The 27,578-nt window shown below is 56.4% G+C and overlaps 1 protein-coding gene across 1 annotated transcript; it reads left to right on the top strand.

The window, feature by feature from the left end:
* The first annotated feature begins 1,216 nt into the window (after positions 1-1,216).
* Positions 1,217-27,477, top strand: MYBPC2 (myosin binding protein C2). The gene is made up of 28 exons (XM_047079083.1): positions 1,217-1,235; positions 2,206-2,385; positions 2,884-2,970; positions 3,180-3,328; positions 3,720-3,837; positions 4,476-4,524; positions 4,691-4,750; positions 6,125-6,318; positions 6,589-6,721; positions 9,507-9,631; positions 9,722-9,827; positions 11,331-11,503; positions 13,932-14,099; positions 15,532-15,636; positions 15,958-15,987; positions 16,903-17,042; positions 17,870-18,029; positions 18,112-18,216; positions 18,666-18,854; positions 19,238-19,372; positions 20,901-21,068; positions 21,251-21,339; positions 21,439-21,634; positions 21,862-22,001; positions 22,950-23,109; positions 23,280-23,416; positions 25,705-25,891; positions 27,249-27,477. The coding sequence occupies exons 1-28, from the start codon at positions 1,217-1,219 to the stop codon at positions 27,257-27,259; spliced, it is 3,513 nt and encodes a 1,170-aa protein (XP_046935039.1). The 3' UTR covers positions 27,260-27,477.
* The last annotated feature ends 101 nt before the right edge of the window (positions 27,478-27,578 follow it).

Here is a 27,578-nt window from a genome sequence, read left to right as displayed (position 1 = left end):
CGGTTGGCTTGGCGCTCCCTGGAGGCGGGGCAGTTTCCGGCATGCCGGGACTTTTGGAAAAGGGGGGAGGGGAGAGATGGACAGGAAGAAAATCGGGAGCGACTCGTCTTCCCTCGAACCTGCTCTCTCACCCAGAGTTACTTCCCCTCCCGTCCTCCGTCTTAACTCCAATCCCCACACCCTTCTCCCTCTCACACCTCTCCTTCCTCTCCATAACACCTCCTGCCCCTCAAAGACCCTCGCCTCCCCCAATCCTCTCCTCCTTGCCTCCTTCACCTCCCCCCATCCGGCGTCCAGCCACACCACCCCCATTCTGAAAGCCACAGGTCCCCCTGCCGGGAAGGGCGCCAACGTCCGGGCAGCCCTCCAGGGCCTTCCCGGTCTCCCCACCCACCCCGCTGGGGGCACTCGCCCCCTCCCCCGCGTCCGGTGCCCGCCGCGCCCGCTCCGGGAACCGCAGCCGGCCGGGCGCGGTCCCAGGAGGGGCAGCGGACAGTCCGGGGTCCCAGGTGGCCGCGGCCCCAGGCCTTCGGATGTGCTCTCGCCCAGAGGCGGGACTCCAGAGTCCCCAAGCCTCAGTGCCCTCCCTGCGGGCACGGAGACCTCCCCCAACCCCCCGCAGCCGTCCTGCCTACGCTGGGAAACCGGACCCTCCCTCCCAGCTCCGGTTTCCCGAAAACGCCTGACTTGCAGATACTAAGAATGGCTTTCTAGACCTTCTTATCCCCTTTGCCCCCATGGCGGAGTTCTGGCTCCAAGCCCTCACCCATTTTAGACCCCAGCCCCTTCCTCTCCCGCCTCCGAGGACTCAGGAGGGCAGGGCCTCATCCTCCTCCATTTTTCTGGAGCCAAGAATCTGAGCCCCAGACACAGAAGACCAGGCCCCCGGGCCCTCCTCCGTCAGACTTGGGAGTCCTCGCCTCCAGCACCCTCATCCTGGGACCCAGGTGTCTGAACCTCAGGCCCCTCCACTGCCCCGGTTCCAGTTCCTGGCATTCAGCCATCCCTCCATGTCCAGATGTCATTTCTCACCCTTTAGAACACGCAGAAGGAATGTGGGGCAGCAGGGGAGGGTGGGGAGGGGAGTCTGATGCCTCCCGGAGGCTCCTGGGAGTCTCTGGACTCCTTAAAGGGCTCCCCCTGGGGGCCCACCTGTCCTCCTTAGGGCCCTGAGGGACAAAGCTGTGGTCAGAGGAGCGAGAAGAGGTCTGCCGACATGCCTGAGGCGAAACCAGGTGGCTTTCAGAACTGCCCCCCCCCCCATGTGGAGATGAGGTCCTCTTTTCTGAATGGGGACTAAGGGTTCCTCTCTTTGTAGCTTTGGGAGAATGGGATTATCTTCTCCGTGTGGGAGGGGTTCCCTTCCTTGTGTGGGTGGGGGTGCCTTTCCCTGTGCAGTGAGGGTGTTCCTTTCTCTGTGGGGATTTGGGGGGCGGATCTCTGGGTACAGATGGAGATTCTCTGAATTTGAGTGCTTTTTCTCCATAGGGATGGGAGTGCTGTGTATGTAGACTTGGGGAGTCTTTGCATGGTGACGGGGGTCCTCTACATTTGGGGATGGGTTCCTCTCCATGGGGACCGGGGCCGCTTCTCTGAGTGAGGACTGAGTCCTTTCTCTGCAGGGGAAAGAAGTCCTTGTGTGTGTAGAGATTAGGGGTTCCTGTCTGCGTGATGAGGAGAGCTCTGGTCTGTACAAGGGGACAAGACAAGGAGGGGACCTCCTTTCTATAGGAATCGGGGCTTCGCCATGAAGGAGTTAGGGGGCTTTCTCCATACAGGGGCCAGAGGCCCTACGTGCAGTTGGGGGCCCTTCTCTGAATGGCACTGGGGGCATTTGTTTACACGGAAATGAGGCTTTCTCTGTATGAAGAAGTGAACCGAAGAGAAGAGACGCAAACCCCCAGAGGGGACCCTCCTCCTGGGGTGCCCAGACCGCTGGCACCAGGCCCACCTGGCTGCGGAGTGGGGGTCCAGCCTTCACTGCAGCTAGCCAGGAGCCAGCAGGCAGGGGCGGGCGGAAAATGCTGTGGTCAGCACAGGTGTACAGTTTCCAGCCCAGGGGAAGAGCTAATTATACCCCCAGGACCCGAAAGGTCAGGGCCTGGTGGCCCGGGTGGATGGGACATGGCCTGCCTGGGGCAAGGGGAAACCTGATCGTTGAGACTCTCAATTTACACCTGGAAGGGCTGGACTTCTGGGTCTGAGGGAGGAGGGGCCTGGGGGCCCGGACTCCTGGGTTCTGGAAGAAGAGGGCACCGAGCTCTTGCTCAACTGTGAACATCTTTTACCTCACAGCGGCCAAAAAGGCCCCCAAGGGCAAAGATGAGGCCAAACCAGCTCCGAAGGAAGCGGCCCCTAAGGAGGCGCCTGCACAGCCCCCCAAAGGTGAGACGATGCTCCTGTGGGGTCAGCAGAACGTGGCTCTTCATCCCCCAGGCTCCCCTTGCCCCTCAGCGCCCACCCTGCCCTCTCTCCTTTAGCCCTACCTCCAGAGGTAACCCACCCTCCCCTGCTCACAGCCCTCCGTGGCTCCCCAGTGCCCCCAGGTCAGAGCCCAGCCCCCTCAGCCTGGCCCTCGAGCCCCCAGCAACTGGCCGATTCCACCGAGTCTTGTCCAGCCCTGGACCCCACGGTCCGTCTTCACACCTCTCCTACCCCAAGCCCCATTCAGACGATCCAGTCTACCACCCTGCAATTCACAGATGGGGAAACTGAGGCCCAAAGGGGGACACGTGGTCTTTCCCACGTCAGGAAAAGCCACTTTGCCCCGTGGTCTTTGGCATCTGAGCAGAGGGTCCCTCAGACTCTGAGCCCTGCCCCTTAAGTGCCCTGCCACCCCTTCCTCAGCCTGCCTCAGACCCCCTAATCCTGTCTCCTGAGCAGAAGCCCCACCTGAGGACCAGTCTCCCACTGCTGAGGAACCCACTGGCCTTTTCCTGAAGAAGCCGGACTCTGTGTCGGTGGAGAACGGTGAGAGGGTCTGAGGAAGGAGGGGCTGGGGACCAGGGCTCCCGGGGTCTGAGGGAGGATGGGGCGGTGGGCCTAGACCTACGGGGCTGAGGGAGTGGGGCCTGGGGGCCTGGACTCCCGGGCCTGAGGGAGGAGGGGCTGGGGCTCCCAACTTCACAGTCCTCTCTGTGGAGTCTCATGGTTTCCGTCTGCGCCCCCCCCCCCCCCAGGAAAAGACACAGTGATCGTGGCCAAGGTGAACGGGAAGGAGCTCCCAGGGAAACCAGCCATCAAGTGGTTCAAGGGAAAGTGGCTGGAACTGGGCAGCAAGAGCGGGGCCCGATTCTCTTTCAAGGAGTCCCACGACTCTGCCAGCAATGTGAGGACCCCGTGGGGGCGTGAGGGCACGTGGGCGAGGGGTGGAGGTTGTGCGGCCCCCGATTCTCAGAAGGCGTGTGGCCTGAGGCCTGGAGCCCCCGTAGGTGGCAAATGGGACTTTGAGGGATGGCGATGTGCGGGGCAGGAGGAGACGACGTGTGGGTTAGGGCAGGTGCGCTTGGGCACAGTGTGTGCATTTCAGGAAGGTCTCAGGGGCCAGGGGTGTGGGTCCCCTAGGGACCAAGCTTGTCCAGGCATGGGAAGGGACAGCTGGTCCCTCCTGCGGGGCCAGGGTGAGGCCCCGGAGACGGAGTAGTGAGGTGGGCTCTTGCGGGGGGTGGGGAGGCTGCTGGGGAGTCACGTGCACCCACACCTCTGGCCCCGGCCCCCAGGTATACACCGTGGAGCTGCACATTGGGAAGGTGGTACTGGGGGACCGCGGGAATTACCGCCTTGAGGTCAAAGCCAAGGATGTCTGCGACAGCTGTGCCTTCAACATCGACGTGGAGGGTGCGCTGGTGGGGGTGGGGGGGAGCAAAGGGTCGGGCCGGGGTGGGGGTTTCGGCCCGGTGTAGGAGAGCATGCAGATGTGGGGGTACGATTCAGGGGAGGAGGAAGCAGATGCAGGGGTCAGGGCCTTCAGCACTGGGGAGACACGAGGAGGTGTGTGGGCTTGGGGGTGAGAGGGTTCAGGTTTTGGGTCCCCGTGCGAACGCTTAGAAGGTGACTTGAGTGGGTTCTAGGGTCACAGTGCACAGGCTTGAGAAGGTAGCGATACGGGCTTGGAAAGTGAGGTTGAAGGTGAGGCTGTACAAGCTTAGCCCCAGATTTGGGGGCATATGTGTGGGCCCCTGAGGGTGTACGCGCTCTGGGGTCTACAGCCCAGGGTGTATGGGGCTTAGATATGGAGGATGCAGGGAATGAGGTCTGGGGAGAAGAGCGTGCTGGCCTGGGCGTGTGGGGGTACAGGCTGCTGAGTGTGTGGTGCGTGGCAGCTAGGGAACGAGGTGTCCAGGCCCAAGTGAGAGAGTGCGCTGATCCAAGAAAGGGGGCCTGGGAGGAGGTTGTGCAGGCCGGAGGGGCGCTCTTGGTCTTAGACCAGGCCTTGCATCCAACTCACCTTCTACTCCCCGATCTCCTCCCCCCAGTGCCCCGTCAGGATACCTTTGGGCAAGGTCTAGAAAGCTTCAAGCGTTCGTAAGTGATCCTGGAGGCTGGGAAGAGGTGGGGAGAGGGGGGGGTCTCCCTTGGGAGGGGAAGCTGCGGGGGAAGGGAGGATCGGGGAAGGCAAGGAGTGGGGGCCCAGGGTGGGCCTGAGGGCACAGGACCTCAGTGGGGTTCACGCACGCTCTCAATGCCACAGGGGTGAAGGGAAGTCGGAAAATGCGGGTGAGCTGGATTTCAGCGGCCTGTTGAAGAAGAGGTGAGCCCACCCCACGTGGCATAGAGAGGGGAGATGGGGACTCACGAAGGAGAAGGATGGTGGGTGAGGTTCCACTGCCATCTCTGGACTCCCTGTGCCCCTCTCTGCCACCTCGTCCATCTACCCATCCCCCAGCCACCCAGCCATCCGTCCATCCGCCTACGCACCTATCCACCATTCGCCTACACCCACTCAACAGTCCGCCCACCGATTCACCTACCTACCCGCCCTTTAATCCATCGTCCTCACGTCCATTTTCCTGTTCGCTTAGGCTGCAGTTCACCTACGCATTCCCCTGTTCACCTCGCCAAACACCCATCCATCCACTGGTCCAGCCACCCATTCACCAATCTCATCCATCCATCCCACCAGCTACCTTCGTATCCATTGACTAATCCATCCATCCCCTTACCTGCCCATCTGCCCATTCATCTACTCACGCAGCCACTCGTCTACCCACCGTCTTCCCACATGTCCCTCCACCCATCTGCCATTAGCCTGCCAGCCACCTGTTCATTAGCCCATCCGTTCGTCCTTCCCCCGCCCAGTTCCCCCGCTCATCTCTCCTCTCTTTGTTCCCTTCCCTTCCTTCCTTCTTTCCAGAGATCTCCTCACTTTCTCACTCAGCAAACATCTTCTGAGGCCTCCTGTCTACCTGGGCTGAGATCAGGGGACAGAGAGAAGTTTGACTGGGTCCCTCACGTTGAGTCACTGATTGATATGGGCAGATGGGTCTGGTCCAACAGACGTGGACACAGACCAAGACTGTTTAGTGTGATCAGAGAGAGGGTTCCATAGGGGCCTTGTGAGAACCCAGAGTGAGGGCATCTCATTGCCTGGGAAGGCCAGGAGTGCCTCACAGAGGAGGGAAACTTTGGCAGTAGTCTGAAGAGGAGTCCATCAGGAAGAGAAAGTAGGGAGGGGTCATCCGGGCAGGGAAACATTCTGTGCAAAGGCTAGGGGGCAGGAGGGGGCCCAGAAGGTTCAGGAAAAGGCAAGTAGCGTGGTTGGGTGGTTGTGGGGGTGGTGAGGGCATGGTGGGTGGGGTCGTGATCGCCAGGCTGAGCTGCTAGGACTTCCTCCTGAGGGCAGTGGGGACCCATGGAATAATTGTGAACAAAAAAAGTGTGGCATCTGATGTGGAAATTAGGAATATCCTCCTGGGGTCATATGGGGAACAGGCTGGAGGGGAAGAGGCAGGATGGAGGCCAGGAGGCCAGGGAGGAGTCTGAGTCGATGGGCCAGGTGGGAGAGGATAAGGGACACCAGGCCCAGAGAGAGGGGGGGGGGGCACAGCGAGTGGGTGGAGAAGGTGGAGGGATCGCCTCACCTCCTCCCCCACCTGGGGGCCCTGCCTGCTCTCCCCACCCTCAGGGAGGTGGTTGAGGAGGAGAAGAAAAAGAAGAAAGATGATGATGACCTAGGCATCCCACCTGAGATTTGGGAGCTCCTGAAAGGGGCAAAGAAGAGTGAGTACGAGAAGATCGCCTTCCAGTATGGCATCACGGACCTCCGGGGCATGCTGAAGCGGCTCAAGAAGGCCAAGGTCGAGGTCAAGAAGAGTGCAGGTCAGCACTGCTCTGAGGAGAGATGGGCCCTAACTGTAGGGACCCCAGCATCATGGGTATTGGATATTTGGGCTCTGGACCTCTCTCTTGAAGGTCCCAATCTAAGGAGTAATAGAGCTCTGTTCTCAGGCACCTCTAAGTTCATGGGAGGCTTCCTGACCTTGACCTTGGAGAGCCTGTGGTCTGGGGAGGGAGACCTGGTATCTCTGGGGACAACCAGGGCAGTGAGAACCTCTGAGCCCCATGCCCCCTGCATCCCTCAATCTCCAGCCTTCACGAAGAAGCTGGACCCAGCGTACCAAGTGGACAAGGGCAACAAGATCAAGTTGGTGGTGGAGATCAGTGACCCAGACCTTCCCCTTAAGTGGTTCAAGAACGGCCAGGAGATCAAACCAAGTAGCAAGTATGTGTTGGGGGACAGACCCTTGCAGGGATGGGCACGGGAAGAGCTGAGTCCCAGAGAGCGCCCACAAATAAGGCTGGCCACTCTTAACCCAGAAAGGGCGCCCCCTCATCCATATGAAAAGAGCAAATACCTCAATAGGAAAATTGACAAAGGAGGGGCGCCTGGCAGGCTCAGTCGGCCCAGCGCATGACTCTTGATCTTGGAGTTGTGAGTTCGAGCCCCATGTTGGGTGTAGAGATTACTTTAAAAAAAAAATCTCTTGGGGCGCCTGGGTGTCTCAGTCGGTTAAACGTCCGACTTCGGCTCAGGTCGTGATCTCACAGCTCGTGAGTTCGAGCCCCGCCTCAGGCTCTGTGCCGACAGCTCGGAGGCTGGAGCCTGCTTCGGATTCTGGGTCTCCCTCTCTCTCTACACCTCCTCTGCTCATGCTCTGTCTCTCTCTGTCTCAAAAATAAATAAACCTTGGGGCGCCTGGGTGGCGCAGTCGGTTAAGCGTCCGACTTCAGCCAGGTCACGATCTCGCGGTCCGGGAGTTCGAGCCCCGCGTCGGGCTCTGGGCTGATGGCTCTGGGCTGATGGCTCGGAGCCTGGAGCCTGTTTCTGATTCTGTGTCTCCCTCTCTCTCTGCCCCTCCCCCGTTCATGCTCTGTCTCTCTCTGTCCCAAAAATAAATAAAAAACATTGAAAAAAAAATTAAAAAAAAAAATAAACCTTAAAAAAAAAGATTAAAAAAAATCTCTAAAAAAAAATTTGACAAAGGTAATAAAAACAGAAGTTTGGTTGCGAAGAAACCCAAATGGCTAGCATGCCATGGATTACACATTCAACTTTGCAAATGACAGCAACAACAATAAAGGAAGTAATGCAAATAAATAACAGTCTTTCTGCTGTCCAAACGGGCAAAGACTTTACAAAATGATAAAACCCAGTGCTGGAGATGACACGGGGAAATGGGTACACAGATGCTGCTAGTGGGAATGGCACTTGCTGAATCTCTGAAAGGGCAATGTATTAAAAACCTTTCAGATTGTGCAATTCTAAGGGTGCCTGGCTGGCTCAGTCAGTGAGGCGCTTGACTCTCGATCTTGGGGTTGTGAGTTCAAGCCCCACATTGGGTGCAGAGGTTACTTTATTTTTAAATAAAACGTTTATTTATTTATTTTGAGAGGGAGAGGGAGAGAGAGAGAGAGCAAGCAAGCACAGGGAAGGGGCAGAGAGAGGGAGGGAGAATTCCAAGCAGGCTCAATGTTGTCAGCGCAGAGCCCAACGTGGGGCTCGATCTCACAAACCGTGAGATCATGACCTGAGCCAAAAATCAAGATTCGGAGGCTTAACCGACTGAGCCACAGGTGTCCCAAGATTACTTAAAAAAAAAAAAAAATCCAGATTGCACAATTCAAGGTATTGATCCTAAGTGAATTATGGTTATGCATAGTTGGTCACAAGGATGTTCACTACAGCATTTGCGACTGTAGCGAGAAATGGAAAACCAAAATGTACAATTCCTTACTAGAGTGCTGTGAAGTCACCGAAAAGAGATTCTAAAATATATACTAACACAGGAGCCTGATCAAGATTAGCGTATGGGAAGAAGTATGGTCCCATTTCTGCTTCCCAAAATGTTGATACACGTACGTATAGTTAAGAGATTGGAAAGACAGGCTGCCGTGTGGGCAACAGTTATCTCTTGGGTGGGTCCTATTTTTAGTTTTTCCTTGGCTGTTTTTTTAAAGTTATTATTTGAGTAAGCTCTATACCCAACATGGGGTTCAGACTCATGAACCCCCGCGCCCCCACCAAGATCAAGAGTTACAAGTTCCTCTGACTGAGCCAGCCAGGCATCCCGGCTGTGTTTTCTAAGATTCCCATCAACAAGACACAAAGTGAAGTTAGTTAAGGTCCAGCTTCAGTTGCTGTAAGGCCCTAAGATACATCACTGTAAATGAGAGAGGAATGTACTTCTAGCTGATCGAGGCTGGTGGGTTCGCTCTCAGAGATTTTCTAGGGACTCAGGTTCCACATGTTTGGCCACACCATTTCTTGTGGCATTGTCCTCCTCTGCGTGATTGAAGCTGGGTCATGGGTACATCTGTGTCTGGCAGACAGGAAAGGGGAAGGAGAGAAGTCCAGAGCAAGCAACTCAGAGGTGGAGATGACCTAGCAGGTTTGCACATGGTACCCACTCGCATTCCATTGGCCCAAGCTCAGTGGGGCCCCGTTTCAGCTGCAAAGGAGGCTGGGAAATGTAGTTCTCTAGGCGGGTAGCTGTGTGTCACTGCTAAATGGAAGGGGAGGATGGATATGGTGGGGGGGGGGTGGAGAGTGCCCAGTTAGGATTTCCACTCTGGTTATTTAAATACTAGAAATTGGGGCGCCTCTGTGGTTCAGTCAGCTAAGCATCTGACTTCAGCTCAGGTCATGATCTCATGGTTCATGAGTTCGAGTCCCACAATGGGTGAGCTCAAGCCCTGTTTCAGGTGAGCTCGTGCCCTGCTTTGGGTGAGCCCCGCTTTTCTTTCTGTCTGTCTGTCTGTCTGTCTCTCTCTCTGCCCCTCATGGGATTCTCTCTGCCCTCACTCACTTGCGCTCTCTCTCTCAAAACTAACTAAATAAACACATACACACTAGAAACTGGTCATCTGTCCTTCTCGCACACAATTTGGCTCTGAGAGGGAGTGACGAACTTGCCCCGAGAACTTGCCCTGAGATCTGGCCTGGGTAGATCTACCCTGGGGCGGGGATCTCCTCCAGGCTCTAGGCTGACGTAAGATTTTTGCACCAGGTATGTGTTTGAGAACGTTGGTAAGAAGCGAATTCTCACCATCAACAAGTGCACGTTGGCAGACGATGCTGCTTATGAGGTCGCTGTCAAAGATGAGAAGTGTTTCACTGAGCTCTTCGTCAAAGGCAAGGCTGAGATCTGGGCCTGAGCTTAGGGAGTGGGGCTCTGAAGGGCGTCCCGAAACTACTGACCTCCTGTTCCCCCGTGCCTCACAGAGCCTCCAGTCCTGATTGTCACACCACTCGAGGACCAGCAGGTGTTTGTGGGCGACCGGGTGGAAATGTCAGTGGAGGTGTCAGAAGATGGCGCCCAGGTCATGTGGTAAGTGACTCTTGATCCTTGAGCTCCATACAGGTGCCCACTGCTTTTTTGCCTCAGCTCTGATGTTTATGACCCCTCTTGGGGATTCTGGAGCTTTAACAGTCACCAGGAGACCTCAGCCTTTCCCTGTAAATCCTGACCTCTTTCTAGAACTTCTGACCTCTACCCATCTCATCTTCTTCCAGGTCCTTTTCCTGATCCGTGCTATTTCAGATTCATTTATTCATCCATTCAACCAATCATCCATCCTTTGGTCCGTCCACTCCTGTATCCATCACCCATCCATCCATGCATCCATCCACCTACGCTTGACCCATCTATCCCATTGGTACATCCATCCATCCATCCATCCATCCACCCATCCATCCATCCATGACCCATCTATCCCATTGATTCATCCATCCGTTCACCCTTGACCCATCTATCTCATTGGTTCATCCATCTGTCCACCCTAGACCCATCTATCTCATTGGTTCATCCATCCATCCATCCATCCATGACCCATCTATCCCATTGGTTCATCCATCCATCCACCCTTGATCCATCTATCCCATTGGTTCATCCATCCGTCCACCCTAGACCCATCTATCCCATTGGTTCATCCATCCATCCATCCATCCATCCATCCATCCATCCATGACCCATCTATCCCATTGATTCATCCATCCGTCCACCCTTGACCCATATATCCCACTGGTTCATCCATCCGTCCACCCTAGACCCATCTATCCCATTGGTTCATCCATCCATCCATCCATCCATCCATCCACTCTCCCACCCATCTCCTCATCCATTCACCCATCCAACAAATATTTATTGAACACCTGTTATATGATGGCACTCTTTTGTATATTGGAGATATAATGGGGAGAAAATATATCAGCATGGTGCCTGCCCTCATGGACTTTAGAATCTGGTAAACTTCCAGGATGCATGTGTGGGAGACAGAGACATGCATTAGCCAAGTCATCACATGAATAAATATAAAAGTTCTATTTTGACAGGTGTTTCCAAGGAGCACAAACTGATGCTGTAACCACTTTTTAATAGGAAGGAGGGACTCCAGAGGTCAGGGAAGCCTTCCTAGAAAAGGTGACGGGGGAGCTGAGATTTGAATGATGAGTAGGTAGAAGAGAAGTAGGAGGGGAGAAGTTTCCCAGGCAGGGAAGTACCATTTACAGAGGCCACACCATTTGACGTCTTTCTGTGATGTCATCCTCCTTGCTCAGATATCTCCCAGTGACCTTCTTGTGTCCCTTGACCTCCCACCGGGAACTTACGGCATCTCCCTGTGGCCTGTGACTTCCTGTGACCCGTCATTCCACCTGTGACCCATCTATTCAAGATGTTTCTGCCACCCTTAATCTCTCCCCGCTCCTGACCCCTCCCTTCCCCCCCGACCTCTGCTCAGGACTGTCTGTCTGGCCCTTGGCTCCCCCTCTGATATCCAACCCAGGGCTATGCGGGTGCCTCACTTCTCCCCTACACGTCCCCCCTGCCTAGGATGAAAGACGGCGTGGAATTGACACGGGAGGATTCCTTCAAGGCTCGATACCGCTTCAAGAAGGATGGGAAGCGTCACATTCTCATCTACTCGGAAGTGGCCCTGGAGGATGGGGGTCGCTACCAGGCCATGACCAATGGCGGCCAGTGTGAGGCCGAGCTCATTGTGGAAGGTACGGGGCCTCCAGGTGGGGCGGGGCCCCCTGCTCCTGCTTCTCCTCACAGCTCAAAGTCGCTCAGGCCCCGGGGCGCCTGGCGGGCTCAGTTGGAAGGGCCAGAGTGGGATTCTTGACCTCAGGGTCATGAGTTCAAGCCCCATGTTGGGCATAGAGATTACTTAAATAAATAAATAAACTTAAAAAAAAATTGTTCAGGGGGCGCCTGGGTGGCGCAGTCGGTTAAGCGTCCGACTTCAGCCAGGTCACGATCTCGCGGTCCGTGAGTTCGAGCCCCGCGTCGGGCTCTGGGCTGACGGCTCGGAGCCTGGAGCCTGTTTCCGATTCTGTGTCTCCCTCTCTCTCTGCCCCTCCCCCGCTCATGCTCTGTCTCTGTCTCAAAAATAAATAAACGTTAAAAAAAAAAAATTAAAAAAAAAAATTGTTCAGGCCCCAAATCTTGCAGTTGTCCTTGACTCCTCTCTGGGCCTCCCACCTCGCACGTAATTCAGCGAGTCCTGGCAGCTCCACCCTCAAAGGATATCCGAGATCTGACCCCTTTTCCCTATTGCCCTCACCTGGCCCAGGTCTTCTCCACCCCTCATGCCTGGACTATTGCAGTAGCCACTGGGTGCTCTGTTTCCACAGCTGCCCTCCTCCCCACTGACACTCACACCAGCCGGAGGGATCCTTGTAAAATCCAAGCCTAATAGTGAAAGCTGAATTCACCCTGTCATCTAGGGCCCGGGTCAGTTTCCTGTTATATAAGGTGTCACCATCTCTACCGGGGGAGGCTGGGTGAAGGGAAATAGGAATGTGCACTGTTTTTGCAAAACGCTTAGGAGTCTATAATAACTTAAGTATTAAAAAAAAAAAAAACCCAAGTTATTTATTTTTAAGTTTATTTATTTTGAGACGGCGTGCATAAGAGAGAGCACGAGTGGGGGAGGGGCAGAGAGGGAGAGAGAATCCCAAGCAGGCTCTGCACTGACAGTGGGGCTTGAACTCACAAACCGTGAGATCATGACCTGAGCCCAAATCGAGAGTCAAACACTCAACAGACCGAGCCCCCCAGGCACCCCTCCCCCAAACCAAGTTATTTATGGGCCAAATAAATTATGGTATGTCCACACGTAGCCATAAAAAGGGACAGTGTAAAATTAACTGATAAGGAAGGATTTCCAAGCTACTGTGTTATTTGGTGAAAAAGCAAATGTGTTACTATTTGCCTGGAGGGGAGGAGGGAACGGAGGGAGGGAGGAGAGAAAGAAAATGTATATATGTATTTGCTTTTATAGCCATAGACTAAATGGGTGGTGCCTTTGGAGAAGGGCTGATTGGAGATGGGTAAGTGGGAGGTTTCCCCTACTGTACCTAAATCTATTTCCTTTATTTTTACACCATGTGAATGCATCATTTTATTTATTTATTTGTTTGTTTGAGAGAGAGATAGCTAGAGTCTGTGCATGGAGGAGGGGCAGAGAGAGGGGGGGACAGAGGATCCAAAACAGGCTCTGTGCTGACAATGGAGAGCCCGATGGAGGGCTCGAACTCACGAACCGTGAGATCATGACCGGAGCCCAAATCAGGCACTTAACTGACTGAGCTGCCCAGGCGCCCTGCAGCATTTTATTGAAAAAATAAAAATTCGGGGCACCTGGGTGGCTTAGTCAGTGAAGTGTCATCCGATTCTTGGTTTGGGCTCAGGTCATGATCTCACGGTTCATAGGTTTGAGCCCTGCATCTGGCTCTGCACTGACAGTGTGGAGTCTGCTTGGGATTCTCTCTCTGTCTCTGTCTCTGTCTCTCTCTCTCTGCCCCTCCCTGGCTTGCTCTCTCTCTCTGTTTGTCAAAAAATAATAAATAAATAAATAAATAAATAAATAAATAAATAAACAAACAAACAAATAAACATAAACTAATTTTTAAATAAAAAATTTTAAAACCTGTAAGTCAGATCCCCGCCATCTTCCCAACACTCCCTAGTGGCTCTTGACTTGCTTGATTTAACAGAATCATTTCTGGGGTCCCCAAGGTCTATGATCTGGCCCCGTCTGCCCCTGCCCGTCTCATCTCCTGCCACGTCTGCCCTGCTCATTGCACACTGGCCTGTTTGCCGTTTCCCACACCAACAAGCCTGTTCTGCCCAACAGGGCCTTGGTACATGCTTCTCCCTCCCCCTGGGGGACTCTTCTGCATTTTCCTATGGACTCTTACCTGCCTTTCCTCAGGCCTCAGAACTCCCTCTTGTGCATTTACGTGTTTCCCTGTTTGCCGACTGTCTCCCCACTAGAACGTGAGCTCCACAAGGCCCCTGGATGTTTCTGGGTTGTTCACAGCTGTATCCCCAGTGCCTGGAACAGTGCTTGGCACACAGTGGGTGCTTGCAAATATTTGTCGGCTGACTGGAGTTTTGATAGCCCCATGTCCTTCTCTCCCTGTCCAGAGAAACAGCTGGAGGTCCTACAGGACATCGCAGATCTGACGGTGAAGGCCTCAGAACAGGCCGTGTTTAAGTGCGAGGTGTCTGATGAGAAGGTGACAGGCAAGTGGTACAAGAATGGGATCGAGGTGCGACCCAGCAAGAGGATCACCATCTCCCACGTGGGGAGGTGCGGAGCAGACTGTGGGGGTGGCTGGGGGTGGGGCAGGGTGGGGCATATGCATCAGTTAGCTATCGCTGCATAACAACCATCCCCATACTTAGTGGTTTAAGAGAGAAAGATGTATTTAATCATGAGTCCACAGGTTGGTTCGGGGCTGGCTGATGTAGGATGGCCTTTCTCATGCCTCTGTGGTCAGCTGAATGTTGGGCCGATCTTCCTGGGCTCCATCGGGACCTCAGCCAGGACACCTGGGCTGCCTCTGCCCTGGTCCACGTGACATCTCATCCCCTAGTAGGCTAGTCCTGGCGTATTCATGTGGCAGAAGCAGGCATCCCCAGAGACGGCAGAAGCAAATAAGGCCTCCGTGGCTTGCACTGGGAACTTTCCCAGGGTCACCTCTGCCATATTCTCTCAGGCAAAGGAAGCCACAGGCCGCAAGGCCTCATCTCAAGGGGCGTGCACACAGGGAGGGGAAAGCCTGTGGCCGTATTTGCAAATGGGTGACTACAAAGGCGGGGGAGACATCTCGCTAGAGAAACCAGGGGCTGGAATTCAACAGGCGGCGCAGGGATACCTGAGGTAACATGTGCTAACATTCGCAGGATGCAGAGCGCCCCCGTGATGCCAGTAGAAGGGCCCAAACACAGTTGCTCCCAAACGCAGTTGTGCGTCGCCTTTCCCGACAACAGCTCTTGGCAGGATGTAGGCTTTCGCCGGGTTCTGTGCAGGGACCCCGGTCTGCTGCCATGTCAATAATTCATTAAAAAGTTTTTTTATGTTTATTTATTTTTGAGAGAGAGCGCAAGCAGGGGAGGGGCAGAGGGACGGAGAGACATAGGATCCGAAGCGGGCTCCAGGCTCCGAGCTGTCAGCACAGGGCCTGACGCGGGGCTCGAACTCACGAACCGCGAGATCATGACCTGAGCTGGAGTCGGACACTTAACCGACTGAGCTACCCAGGCGCCCCTGGGGGGCGTCAATAATTATGAGAAGGAATCCCAGCGCTTACAGGGCATTTATTATGTGCCAGGGAGATTTTTAAATGCTTTCAACAATCTCGGTGTGGATTGTTATCATTACATCTGTTTCACAGATGAAGAAAACCGGCACAGGGAGCTTAGGCAACTTGCCCAAGGTCACACGGTTAATAAGTGGCAAAACTGAGATTTGAACCCAGATGATAGCATTCCAAAACCCAGGATAAAAACGGTGGGCATAGCCACGTAGACTGCGTTGAAGAGACTGTTTCTTGGGGAGCCTGGCTGGCTCGGTTGGAAGAGCGTGTAACTCTTGATCTCGGGGTTGGGAGTTTGAGTCCCACGTTGGGTGTAGGGATTACTTAAGTAAGTAAATAAACTTATATAAAAAAGAGGGTGTTTCTCCACGGTGGCCCCCAGGGTGACCCTCCCCTGCCTTGTCCCCCGCCCAAACCTCTTAGAGTCCACAAGCTGGTGATCGATGACGTCCGCCCTGAGGATGAGGGGGACTACACATTCGTGCCCGATGGCTATGCCCTGTCCCTCTCGGCCAAGCTCAACTTCCTGGGTGAGGATGCCCCTCTATTTTCCCCGGGGAGAAGGCACAGCACCCACCTTCCCGGACCCCAGGGCCCGGACGCCCTCCTTCAGGATTAGGTTCCCCTAATGTACATGAGGGGTGACAGCGGGCATCTGCTGACCTCACGGGTGGAGTCAGATGGGACGATGGAGGGAGAGAGCACGGATGTGTCCATCTCAGTCATGGGCCTGAACCCGTCCCCACACCCCCGGGTCCCTGGGTGATGCCAGACCTTCCCCTCAGCCTCTGGGGTGGGAAAAGGGGCTCACTGGATGTAGAGCTAAATGTGCCATCTTCTGTGTCCTCCAGAAATCAAGGTGGAGTATGTACCCAAGCAAGGTAAGGACCAGGGGCTGCTGTGGCAAGCTGGGGACCCCTCCTGGGTCTGAGGGAGGAGGGGGCTGGGGTCCCAGACTCCTGGGTCTGAGGGAGGAGGGCGCTGGGGGCCTGGACTCCTGGGTCTGAGGGAAGAGGGGCTGGGGGCCACCACTCTTGGGTCTGAGGGAGGGGGGCGCTGGGGTCCTGGACTCCTGGGTCTGAGGGAGGAGGGCACTGGGGCCCCGGATTCCTGGGTCTGAGGGAGGAGGGCGCTGGGGCCCTGGATTCCTGGGTCTGAGGGAGGAGGGCGCTGTGGTCCCGGACTCCTGGGTCTGGGGGAGGAGGGCGCTGGGGCCCCGGACTCCTGGGTCTGAGGGAGGAGGGCGCTGCGGCCCCGGACTCCTGGGTCTGGGGGAGGAGGGCGCTGGGGCCCCGGACTCCTGGGTCTGAAGGAGGAGGGCGCTGGGGGCCACCACTCTTGAGTCTGAGGGAGGGGGGCGCTGGGCTCCCGGACTCCTGGGTCTGAGGGAGGAGGGCGCTGGGGCCCCGGACTCCTGGGTCTGAGGGAGGAGGGCGCTGCGGCCCCGGACTCCTGGGTCTGAGGGAGGAGGGCGCTGGGGGCCACCACTCTTGAGTCTGAGGGAGGGGGGCGCTGGGGCCCCGGACTCCTGGGTCTGAGGGAGGAGGGCGCTGGGGGCCACCACTCTTGAGTCTGAGGGAGGGGGGCGCTGGGCTCCCGGACTCCTGGGTCTGAGGGAGGAGGGCGCTGGGGCCCCGGACTCCTGGGTCTGAGGGAGGAGGGCGCTGGGGGCCTGGATTCCCGGGTTTCTCTGGCTGTTGGAACCAGCTGTTAGGGAGCGCAGCTTGCCTTGGCGGGGATCGAGATGACCCCACTACCCATTGCTAGGTTCCCCAATATCTCTTCTCTGCCACTAGAGCCACCAAAGATCCACCTGGACTGCTCGGGAAAGACCTCAGAGAATTCGATTGTGGTTGTGGCCGGAAACAAGCTGAGGCTCGATGTGTCCATCACTGGGGAGCCTCGTCCTGTCGCCACCTGGCTGAAGGAGGATGAGGTATGGTGGGGCTTCCCCCATGCCCTGACTTCTTCTCCCTCTCAGCACTGCTGGGCAACTTCAGCAAGTCACTTTCCCTCTCTGAGCTACAGTTTCATTGTTTGTAAAATGAGAATGATGACCCTTCATCAGAGGGTTGTTTTGAAGACTGAAGATTATATTTGTCCATCACGTGGACAGTGCCTGCCACGTGGTGGGTGCGCCCTCCCTCCGTCAATCCATCCATCCATTAATCCATTAATCAATCAGTCAGTCAGCCAACCAACCCAGCCATCCATCAACTTAACCACCCACCCATCTTTCCATTCATAAACTAATTGATTACTTAATCCATCCCGGCCATCGACTCATCCAGTAATGAATCCATTTCTCCGTTTCTCCATCAGTCAGTCCAGTTAGCCACCCATCTGTCCAACAAATATTTTTATCTTGTACGTTCCAGGCCCTGAGACAGTTCGGTTTCTCTTGTCTCCTCTGGGCTTGAGCGTCCTGGTCCGTAAAATGCGTCGACTCGGCCCCACCTTCGTTCATTCCTTCAGTCAGCGAACACCCCCTGGGGTTTCCCCTGTGCGGGGGCTCTGTGCATAGAACTGGTGATGCAGCCGTGAGTCACGTGCAGCCCCTGCCTTCCAGGAGCTTCGCTCTTGGAGGGGGGCAGACACGTGCCCCAACAGTCACAGTCCAGGGTGACCAGGGCTGAGATAAAGGGAGGTACTAGAAACTCTGAGAATTCTGGAGGAGGGGGTAGGGCCATCACTTTCAGCTAGGGGCTTCCAAGATCGCTTCCCAGAAGAGGGGGAGCAAGGCCATCTCGCGGCTGTGTCCAGGTGTTCACGGCCCCCGAGGGCAGGATCCACATCGAGACTCAGGCAGACTCCAGCAGCTTCGTGATCGAGAGTGCCGATCGGGCGGACGAGGGCCGCTACACCATCAAGGTCACCAACCCCGTGGGCGAGGATGTGGCCTCCATCTTCTTGAGGGTTGTGGGTGAGCAGAGGGAGTGAGCTGGGGTGGGGGGGAGGGTTCCCTGAGGCCCTGAGGCTCCCCCTGACCATTCTGCCTCCCTTAGATGTCCCAGACCCCCCAGAGGCTGTGCGTGTCACCTCAGTTGGCGAGGATTGGGCCATCCTTGTCTGGGAGCCACCCAAGTATGACGGGGGGCAGCCAATCACTGGTGAGTGCCGTTGTGCCAGAGTCTCCATGACCTCTGACCTCTCCTACCCCCTCCACCCCCCGACGGTCCCTTGGCCCATGAGAGTTCTTAGCATCCTCAGTGATCTCCTTCTGAGACCTGTTTTCCGTCTTTCACGGCTTATAATTCTTTTGGTTTCTTTCCTATCATTCTTTGCTCCCCACCAACCTGGGGAGCTTCACTTTGGCCAACAGCCTGGGGTTTTCTGCAACCCCTGACTCCTGATTCATGACTGGTGACCCTTCCTGACCCCCAGTCCCATGACTGGTGACTTTGGACGGCTCTGGGACCCTGGTATCAACCCAAGATTCATGGTCCCAGACCTCCCTGGTTCATGTGACCTTCCGACATGACTCTCCCTGCTCCCACTGACCAGCGACCCCATAGCCTCCCCCTGAGCACCCACTCCTCTCTGCTTGGGGGTCGTCCAGGGTACCTCCTGGAGCGGAAGAAGAAGGGCTCTCAGCGCTGGATGAAGCTGAACTTTGAGGTCTTTACCGAGACGACCTACGAGTCCACCAAGATGATCGAGGGCATTCTCTACGAGATGCGGGTCTTTGCCGTCAACGCCATTGGGGTTTCCCAGCCCAGCATGAACACCAAGCCCTTCATGCCCATTGGTGACGCTCCCCTGCACCCTCACCAAGCGCCCGTCCACCCCCAACCCCTGCCCTGCCTGTCACTCACCTCTGGCCCTACCCCTTGCCTTTGATCGTCCAGCCCCACCCACCCTCCTGACCTCCTACCGACCCAGCACATTAGTCTGTGCTAGACTCTGCTCTTGCCCGAATACCTCACTGACCTCCGACCTCCCAGACTAACACTTATCCCTACTCCTGGACACCGCATTGTCCCTTGATACCTCGTTTTACTGGCTCACTGATCTCTGGCCCACCATATTGACCCCTTTCCTGATCGGTGACTCCAGCTCTAGTCCCTACCCCTCCCTGTGACCACTGACCCCTCGTTGACCTCCACCTCCCCTTTCCTTGGATGCTCACAGCGCCCACGAGCGAGCCCCAGCACCTGACGGTGGAAGACGTGACAGACACCACCACCACCCTCAAGTGGAGGCCCCCGGATAGGATTGGGGCCGGCGGCATCGATGGGTACCTGGTGGAGTACTGCCTGGAGGGCTGTGAGTGGCCCCATCAGGCCTGGGGGCGGGGCGCGGCGGCTCCCGCAGAGCCCTGGTGGGTGTCCGGTCCGGGGGACCGCAAATGGGGCAGTGCAGGGAGACTCTCCGGTGGGGTGGGGAGCCCTGGTCCTGCGTCTGTACTGTACTTCCAGGAATCCCTGCATGGGATGGCTCAAGCCAGGCCCCTGTTGACCAGCTCGTCCTCTCTCCCTCCCTCTCTCCCTCCCATCCTCCTTCCTCCTTCCCCTGTACCCATCTTCCATCTGCAATAGCTCTTCGTCCATCTGTCTGTCCTCCCTGTACTTACTACTACCTGGATTCCTTCTTCCTCTCATTCATCCATCCATCCACCCATCCATCCGTCCGTCTGTCCTTCCTTCCTCCCTCCTACCCTCCCTCCCTCCCTCTCGTTATGTCTCCCTCCCTCCCTTCTTTCTTTCCTTCTTTCCATCCATTTGCCCAGCCAGTCATCCATCCACCCGTCTCTCTATCCATCTGAAAACCTTTTAGATCATCCAACTGTCCGTCCTGTAACATGTTTTTCACCCATATATTTATCTCTTCACCATCTTTCTTTTCTCTTCCCTCCCTCCCTTCCTCCTTCCTTTCCTTCTTTCCATCCATCCATTTCCCTGTGTGACCATCTAACCATCTACTGTCTCCATCTTTCTGTGCATCCGTCCATCCGTCCCCATCCATCCATCCATCCATCCATCCGTCCATCCATCTTTCCACACACCCAACTCTCCATTCTCCCCTGAACAAACACGTATCGATCACCGACGCCATGCCAGCCCAGTGCCACGGCTATGGGGATACCTCCAACGTGGTCATCTCACTGGGAAGACAGGCACGATCATCTCAACATCGTAGCCCAGGCCTTAAAGTCAAACAGACGTGGGTTCCAATCCCGCCCCTACACTTTCTAACTGTGTGAGCATGGGCAAGTCTCTGAGCCTCAGTCTCTTCATCTAAAAATGGGCGAAGACAGTTCCCTCCTAGACAGGGTACAGTGATGACTGCATCCGGTAATGCATGTAAATGAGGGATGGTTGGACTCTTGTCAGCTTCTTCCCTCTTTGTCTTTAAAGCGCTCCTTACCCCACTCCCGCCCTTGCCCACCCCTCTCAGATCCGTCTCAGTGCCACCCTGATGTTTCTGGACCCACTCTTGTTAGAGTTCATTCACCCTGGTGATTGTCGGTCTGACCCACGTTGGCTCACCCAATTGGCCATAGACCCAAGATGGAATCTAAAGGGGGAGGAAATCCAAGGAGCTGTCCCTAACCGCCCCCCCCATCCCCTACTCCTCTGAGCCTTGATTTCTCCCATCGCTAAAATGGGGATAACATAGGACAGAGGCAGAAATTAACGAGCTAACTAACACCTACGACCACCCTTCGTACCTGGTCATAATAAGTGCTTCATCAGTGTCAGATGCTGCTGTTCACTGCGTGGTCCCAAGGCACGGGAAGGGACGACCGGCGGGGCTTCTAGGAAGTTTCCCCAGCATTGCTTCTCTTTTGCAGCCGAGGACTGGGTCCCCGCTAACACGGAGCCCGTGGAGCGCTGCGGCTTCACGGTCAAGAATCTCCCCACAGGAGCGAAAATCCTGTTCCGGGTGGTGACGGTCAACATCGCGGGGCGCAGCCAGCCGGCCACCCTGTTTCAGCCGGTCACCATCCGGGAGATTGCAGGTGAGTGACTCTGACCCTGCCCTCCTGTAAAGACCAAGTTGGTGTCGTCTGGCCGGCCCTTGCCACGTCACCGTCACCGTCAGGGCCTCCCCTGAGAACGTCATCGATGCCGTCTCCCTGTCCCTCCCTCGAGTGTCCCCCGGCCTAGCACTGAGCCCCCGTTGCTGTGCCCGTGCCCCCAGAGCCACCCAAGATCCGGCTGCCCCGCCATCTCCGCCAGACTTACATCCGCAAAGTGGGGGAGCAGCTCAACCTCGTCATCCCCTTCCAGGTGCGCCGAGCGGGGGGGGGGGGGGCAGGCCGGGAGGGGGGAGGTCAGGGGCCAGTGCGAGACCCAGGCCGACCTCTCCGCGCTCCCCCCCTCCCCCAGGGAAAGCCGCGGCCGCAGGTGGTGTGGACCAAGGGCGGGGCGCCCGTGGACACCTCCCGCGTGCACGTGCACACCAGCGACTTCGACACCGTGTTCTTCGTGCGCCAGGCGGCGCGCTCGGACTCGGGGGAGTACGAGCTGAGCGTGCACATCGAGAACATGAAGGACACGGCCACCATCCACATCCGGGTCGTGGGTGCGCCGCCGGCTGGGGCAGGGGGAGGCGCTGTGGCCCCGGAGCAGGGAAGAGGGTGCGAGGTGGGGAGGGGGCGAAAAGGCGGGGCCGTGGGAGCGGGGAAAGGCCTGCCAGAATCCGGGGACCAGGTGAGGCGGCAGAGGTGGGGAGAGACGGGGAGAAGAGGTGAGGGGCTGGACTTTTCAGGGGCGTCTGGGCTGCCGTCTAACAACCACCCCCCCTTGCAGAAAAGGCAGGGCCCCCGGAGAACGTGATGGTGAAGGAGGTGTGGGGCACCAACGCGCTGGTGGAGTGGCAGCCGCCCAGAGACAATGGGAACAGTGAGATCACGGGCTATTTCGTGCAGAAGGCCGACAAGAAAACCATGGTGAGAGAGCAGAGGGGCCCGGGGTGCGGTGGGCAAGCGGGGGAGGCAGCCTGGCGCGATCGACAAGGCGGATGCTGGGGAAACCGAGGCTCAGAGAGATTGAGAGAATGGGCTGGCGTGGGGTGGGGGGTGGGGGGTGGGGGGTGGAGGCGGGGAGCCTTCTGGCTGAAATACCAGGACAGGTTGTTGTTTCCTTTCTTTCCTTTTTTCTTTTTTTCATGTTCATTCATTTTTGAGAGAGAGAGAGAGAGAGAGAGAGAGAGAGAGAGAGAGTGAGCCGAGGAGGGGCAGAGAGAGACGCAGAGCAGGCTCCAGGCTCTGAGCTGTTCGCACAGCGCCCGACCCAGGGCTCCAACCCATGAGCCCTGAGATCGTGACCTGAGCGGAAGTCCAAGGCTTAGTCCACCGAGCCGCTCAGGTGCCCCAGCGTGAACCATTTCAAAGCCACATTCCCACTGTTGTGTCACCGCCACATCTAGTTCCAAGAGTTCCCCGAGGAAACCTAGCACGCATTAAGCAGGCATCCCCAAACCCTGTCACCCAGCCCCGGGCCACCACTAATCTGCTTCCTGTTTTAATGGACTTGTCAATTTTGGGCATTTCCTACAGACGGGACTGTACGACATGTAGCCTTCGGGGTCCGGCTCTTTTGACTCGGCGCAACGTTTTCCAGGTTCACACGCAATCGTAGCGCGTGTGTCTGCGCTTCGCTCCTTCTTGTGGCCGAGTGACATTCCGTGGTTTGGATCTACCACATTTTCCGTGTCCATCCATCCGCCGATGGACCGCTGGGCCGTTGCCCCCTTTGGGTCCTTGTGAACAGCGCTGCTGGGAATGGCCGGTTATCTCAGTGGGATGCACCCTTAAATGCGCTGTCCTCACCCCCGGCCCTTCTTGTGTCCCTGTGTCCCTGCCTCCGACTCCCGGTCCCTCCCTGCCTCCCACCAGGAGTGGTTCACCGTCTACGAGCGCAACCGGCACACCTCCTGTACCGTGTCTGACCTCATCGTGGGCAACGAGTATTACTTCCGCGTCTATAGCGAGAATATCTGTGGGCTCAGTGACTCGCCCGGCGTCTCCAAGAACACGGCCCGGATCCTCAAGACGGGTACCGCCGCCCCCCTTCCGTGGGGTCCGGTCTCCTCTCTCGGCTGGGCTTCTACCTTGACTCCTCCTCCCCCACCGCCAGACCCGGTGACAGTAGAGAGGCAGTCGGTGGTGGGGGGCGGGGGGACAGTCTAGACTGGTCACCTTACAGGTTCACCTCCCTTTCCCCAGGTCTCACCTTCAGACCGTTTGAGTACAAGGAGCATGACTTCCGAACACCTCCCAAGTTCCTGACGCCTCTACCAGACCGCGTGGTCGTGGCTGGTTACTCTGCGGCTCTCAACTGTGCGGTCAGAGGTCACCCAAAGGTGCGTGCGTGTGTGTGTGTGTGTGTGTGTGTGAGAGAGAGAGAGACCCTAGGGGGAAATTTTCACCCAGATGTAAGCACACCAGCTCCTTTCTCTCTCCTCCGTGCATGGGATATGCTCGCCTTTTTTAATGCCGTTATTATTATTTTTTAAATTTTTTAACATTTATTTTTGAGAGAGAGACAGACCGTAAATGGGGGAGGGGCAGAGAGAGAGGGAGACACAGAATCTAAGAGAGGCTCCGGGCCCCGAGCTGTCAGCCCAGAGCCCGACGCGGGGCTCGAACCCACGAACCGGGAGATCATGACCTGAGCCGAAGTCGGACGCTGAACCGACGGAGCCACCCAGACGCCCCTATGCTGTTATTTTTTTAATGTTTATTTCTTTTTTATTATTTAAAATCTTTTCTTTATTTTTTGAGAGAGAGCAGGGGAGGAGCAGAGAGCAAGGGGGAGGGAGAGAATCCCAAGCAGGCTCTGCACCGTCGGCGTGGAGCTCAGACTCACAAACTGTGAGATCATGACCTGATCTGAAATCAAGCATCGAACGCTTAACTGACTGAGCCACCCAGACGCCCTGTATTTTTTTTTTTTTAATTTTATTTAAGTCCAAGTTAGTTAACATATAGCGTAATAATGATTTCAGGAAAACTTAGTGATTCATCACCTGCATACAACAGCCCGTGCTCATCCCAACACACGCCCCCCCCCTTGAACCCATCACCATCTAGCCCATCCCCCCACCCACCTCGCCTCCAGCAACCTGTTCTCTGTTTTTAAGAGTCTCTTATGGTTTGCCCCCCTCTTTTTATCTTACTTTTCCTTCCCTTCCCCTGTGTTCATCTGTTTTGTTTCTTAAATTCCCCGTATGAGTGAAATCACATGGTATTTGTCTTTCTCTGACGGACTTATTTTGCTTAGCGTTACATTCTGGTTCCATCCACGTTGTTGCAAATGGCCAGATTTCATTCTTTTTGATCACCGAGTAATACTCCATTGTGTATATAAACCACATCTTTATCCATTCGTCAACGGACATTTGGGCTATTCCGATAATTTGGCTGTTGTTGATAGCGCTGCTGTAAACATTGGGGTGCGTGTGGGGATATGCTCCCTTTTAACCCACTTCCTGCCTCTCTCCCCTTTGATCAGAGCCCAAGTCTCAGGTCATCACACTCCGGCTTCCCTTGGAAACAGAAACAAAACTTTGGTGGGAGTCAGGGGGAGGTCTGAACCTCTGGACTCCCTGCCATCTCCCTGCCCTGTCCAGTTTCCCGACTGCTGTTGGGATGTGGACACTCACAACCTTGAGCTCTAGGGAGTCACCTAGACCGGGGGCTGGCTGACGGTGGCTTGCGGGCCACACCCGCTCGTCACCGGTTTCTCTAAATAAAATGTTATCGGGACACGGCTGTGCGCTGTCTGTGGCCGCGGAGACCACGGTGCCCGCAGCGCCTGAAGTACTGACCGCCTGGCCCCTTACAGATGAAGTCTGCCGACTTCCGGTCTCACTCCGAGTCTTTCGCTTCAGCCCCCGCAGGCATGTCATGGTCTCATGAGTTCCCCTTCTCCATCGCCCCGCTTTATTCGCTAACTCCACTCATTCATTCATTCCGCTCATTTATTCACCTACCAATCCATTCATTTACTCGGTTCATTTATTCACTCCGTTTGCTTATTCACATCGCTCACCCATTCGGTCTGTTTATTCTTTCAACGCACACTTTCAGAGGCTGTGTGCTAGGGAATTGGACAAGAAGTTCCTGGGTGTTGGGGGGAGACCGACACGAATCCAAAGTCATGCAAACGGCTAAAGAACTATAAAGGGCAGCAGGCGTGGCGGAGAAGTGCAGGTAGTTGCGAGTGGAAAGCCGGTGTTCCTGCCGCGGCCTAGGGGCCGGAAGGGACGTGGGAGCTGAGGCCTGAAAAGTTAGCAGGCGCTGACTGGGTGCAAGAGGAGGGAAGAACAATACTGGAAGAGGGAACGGCCAGTGCCAAGGTCCTGCGGTGGCCTGTCTGGTCTGTGTCAGGAACCGCGAGGAGGCCACAGTGAATGGAGCAGGGGGCAGGGAGAGGCTGGAGGGGAGGGCAGAAGAGTAATGGGGCCACATCGTGTAGCGTCCTGTGGGCCGCGACTAAGAGGGAGCTCTGCCTCCCGCAGAAGAGGAGACTGAGGGTCCGAGAGGAGAGACGACTAGTTCCGGGTCATCCAGTCAAAATCCGAAGCCCACTTTGCCATCACCCTGGGACCTTCTCTAAGCTGGCCTCTTCCCCCGCTCCGCTCCACAGCCGAAGGTGGTCTGGATGAAGAACAAGATGGAAATCCGCGAAGACCCCAAGTTCCTGATGACCAACCACCAGGGAGTCCTGACGCTGAACATCCGCCGCCCGTCCCCCTTCGACGCGGGGACTTACTCCTGTAGGGCTGTCAACGAGCTGGGGGAGGCCCTGGCCGAGTGCAAGCTGGAAGTCCGAGGTGAGCCCCCTGCCCGCCCGGCCCTCATTCACGCTCCCAAGCGGCACCCGGAGGCCCCGCGCTGAGCCGTGTGAGATCGCAGCTGAGTCGGCCCCGGGCCACTGGCCGTGTGACTGGGGATCCGGACTCAGGCCCCACAAGAGCGATGCAGGGTGAACGTGCCGGACTGGACGGAGCACAGGGCACTGTAGGGGTGGAGGCGGGGAGCACCTGACCCAGCCGGGGCAGTCGTCTGAGGGTTTCCCAAAGTTGCTGAAGGACAGAGAAGTGAACGAGGTGGGGAAGAGCTAGCAGACTGTCACCAAGGCCCTGACGGCCCGGGCCTCCGTGGGGAGCTGTGCGGGCGAGAGTCAGAAACAGCCCGGGTACTGGCAGAGGACCGGGGGCTGTGGGTGTCCAGAAAAACGCCTCTCCTCTCCAAGCTCTGTCCCTCCTGCCCCTCCTCCCCACCCCACAGCCCCAGCTCCATTCACCCCTTCCTCTGGAATTCTTGCTCAGCCTCCTCCCTGGCCTCCCGGCCTCCCATCTCTCCCTCCAGCCCAGTTCCCACAGGGCCCTAGCGGGCGCTCTATCCAGGGTTGGCCTGCCCCGCCCCTTGCTCGGGGCCCCCCTCAGTGGCCCCTCAGCCCCTCAGCCTGGTGTCCGTGGTCCTGTACCTGTTCCCCCATGCGCCTCTCTGGCCTCACATAACCCTAGTTTCCTCAGTACCGTTCCAGCCACACCAAGCTGTTGGCAGTTAGACGGACTGGCCGTGCTTTCTCTTGTTCCTGGGATTTTGCGCATGCTGTTCCCTCTAGCTGGAACGCTCTTCCTTGCCTCCTCTGCCTTGGGCTCCAGCCCATCAAACATCTGCCAGTCAAGGCTCCCTGGAGAGGCTGCTACCCAAGTCCCTCAGCTGTGGCTGATGTTAATACAGGCTCCCAGGGTCCCTCCCCAGCTGTGACTCCCCCTGGCCCTGATGACAGCCCAGCAGACAGGAGCGGCTGCAGACCTTTAACAAGGGCTCAGCGACACCACCCCTGCAGGACCTTCCTGGCTGTCATTCTGAAGCACTGCTTTTCCAGACTGACCCAGTTTCTGATGTTTTGCCGTCCCCTTTATGAATTATTGAGTCAGCTCGGCAATATCCCTGCTTTACGATTTCCATGACGACTTGTCACCAGCAGCTGCTTAGAAATCCCTGATCAGAACATTCCAGTTTGGGGTTCAGAGCTATAGTAACCACAGGCACGGTGACACTGGTTTGATGCTCCCCCTGGTGGCCAAGCCAGGCCAGCAGGCAAAGGGGCCTGGGGGTGGGCGCCCGCGTTCGGGAAGCCCAGCCCTCCTTGCCCACTCTTTTCTCGTTTTCCCACAGTGCCACAGTGAGACCCTCTCTTCCACCTGTCAAGATTATTGGCTGCTGAGTCCTAACGGACCTCCCTGAACGCCGTTTCCCTTCCCAGAATTACCACTGAGAAGATAATAGTCTTGTCTACAACCTGCACGTGTCTGTCCTTCTTGAATCCGTAGCCCTGCCTCCCTCTTCCTGTAGGGGGTGAGTCGCCTGGGGGTGGGTGACCGGGACACCAGGTTGGAATGGCAGCCGCGATGAGGCAGCCCTGAGGCTGCCATCTTGGAACGGCTTCTTCAGGGCCGCCAGCACGTTGCTATGGCAATTACAAGTCACAGGTGGATCAAGACCCCC

Source organism: Lynx rufus, unplaced genomic scaffold, assembly GCF_022079265.1.
Source record: "Lynx rufus isolate CCGP_SWC_20201006 ecotype Redwood Valley unplaced genomic scaffold, mLynRuf1.p SCAF_16, whole genome shotgun sequence".
In the NCBI taxonomy this organism is placed as follows: domain Eukaryota; kingdom Metazoa; phylum Chordata; class Mammalia; order Carnivora; family Felidae; genus Lynx; species Lynx rufus.
This window is presented reverse-complemented; position numbering and strand designations above follow the sequence as displayed.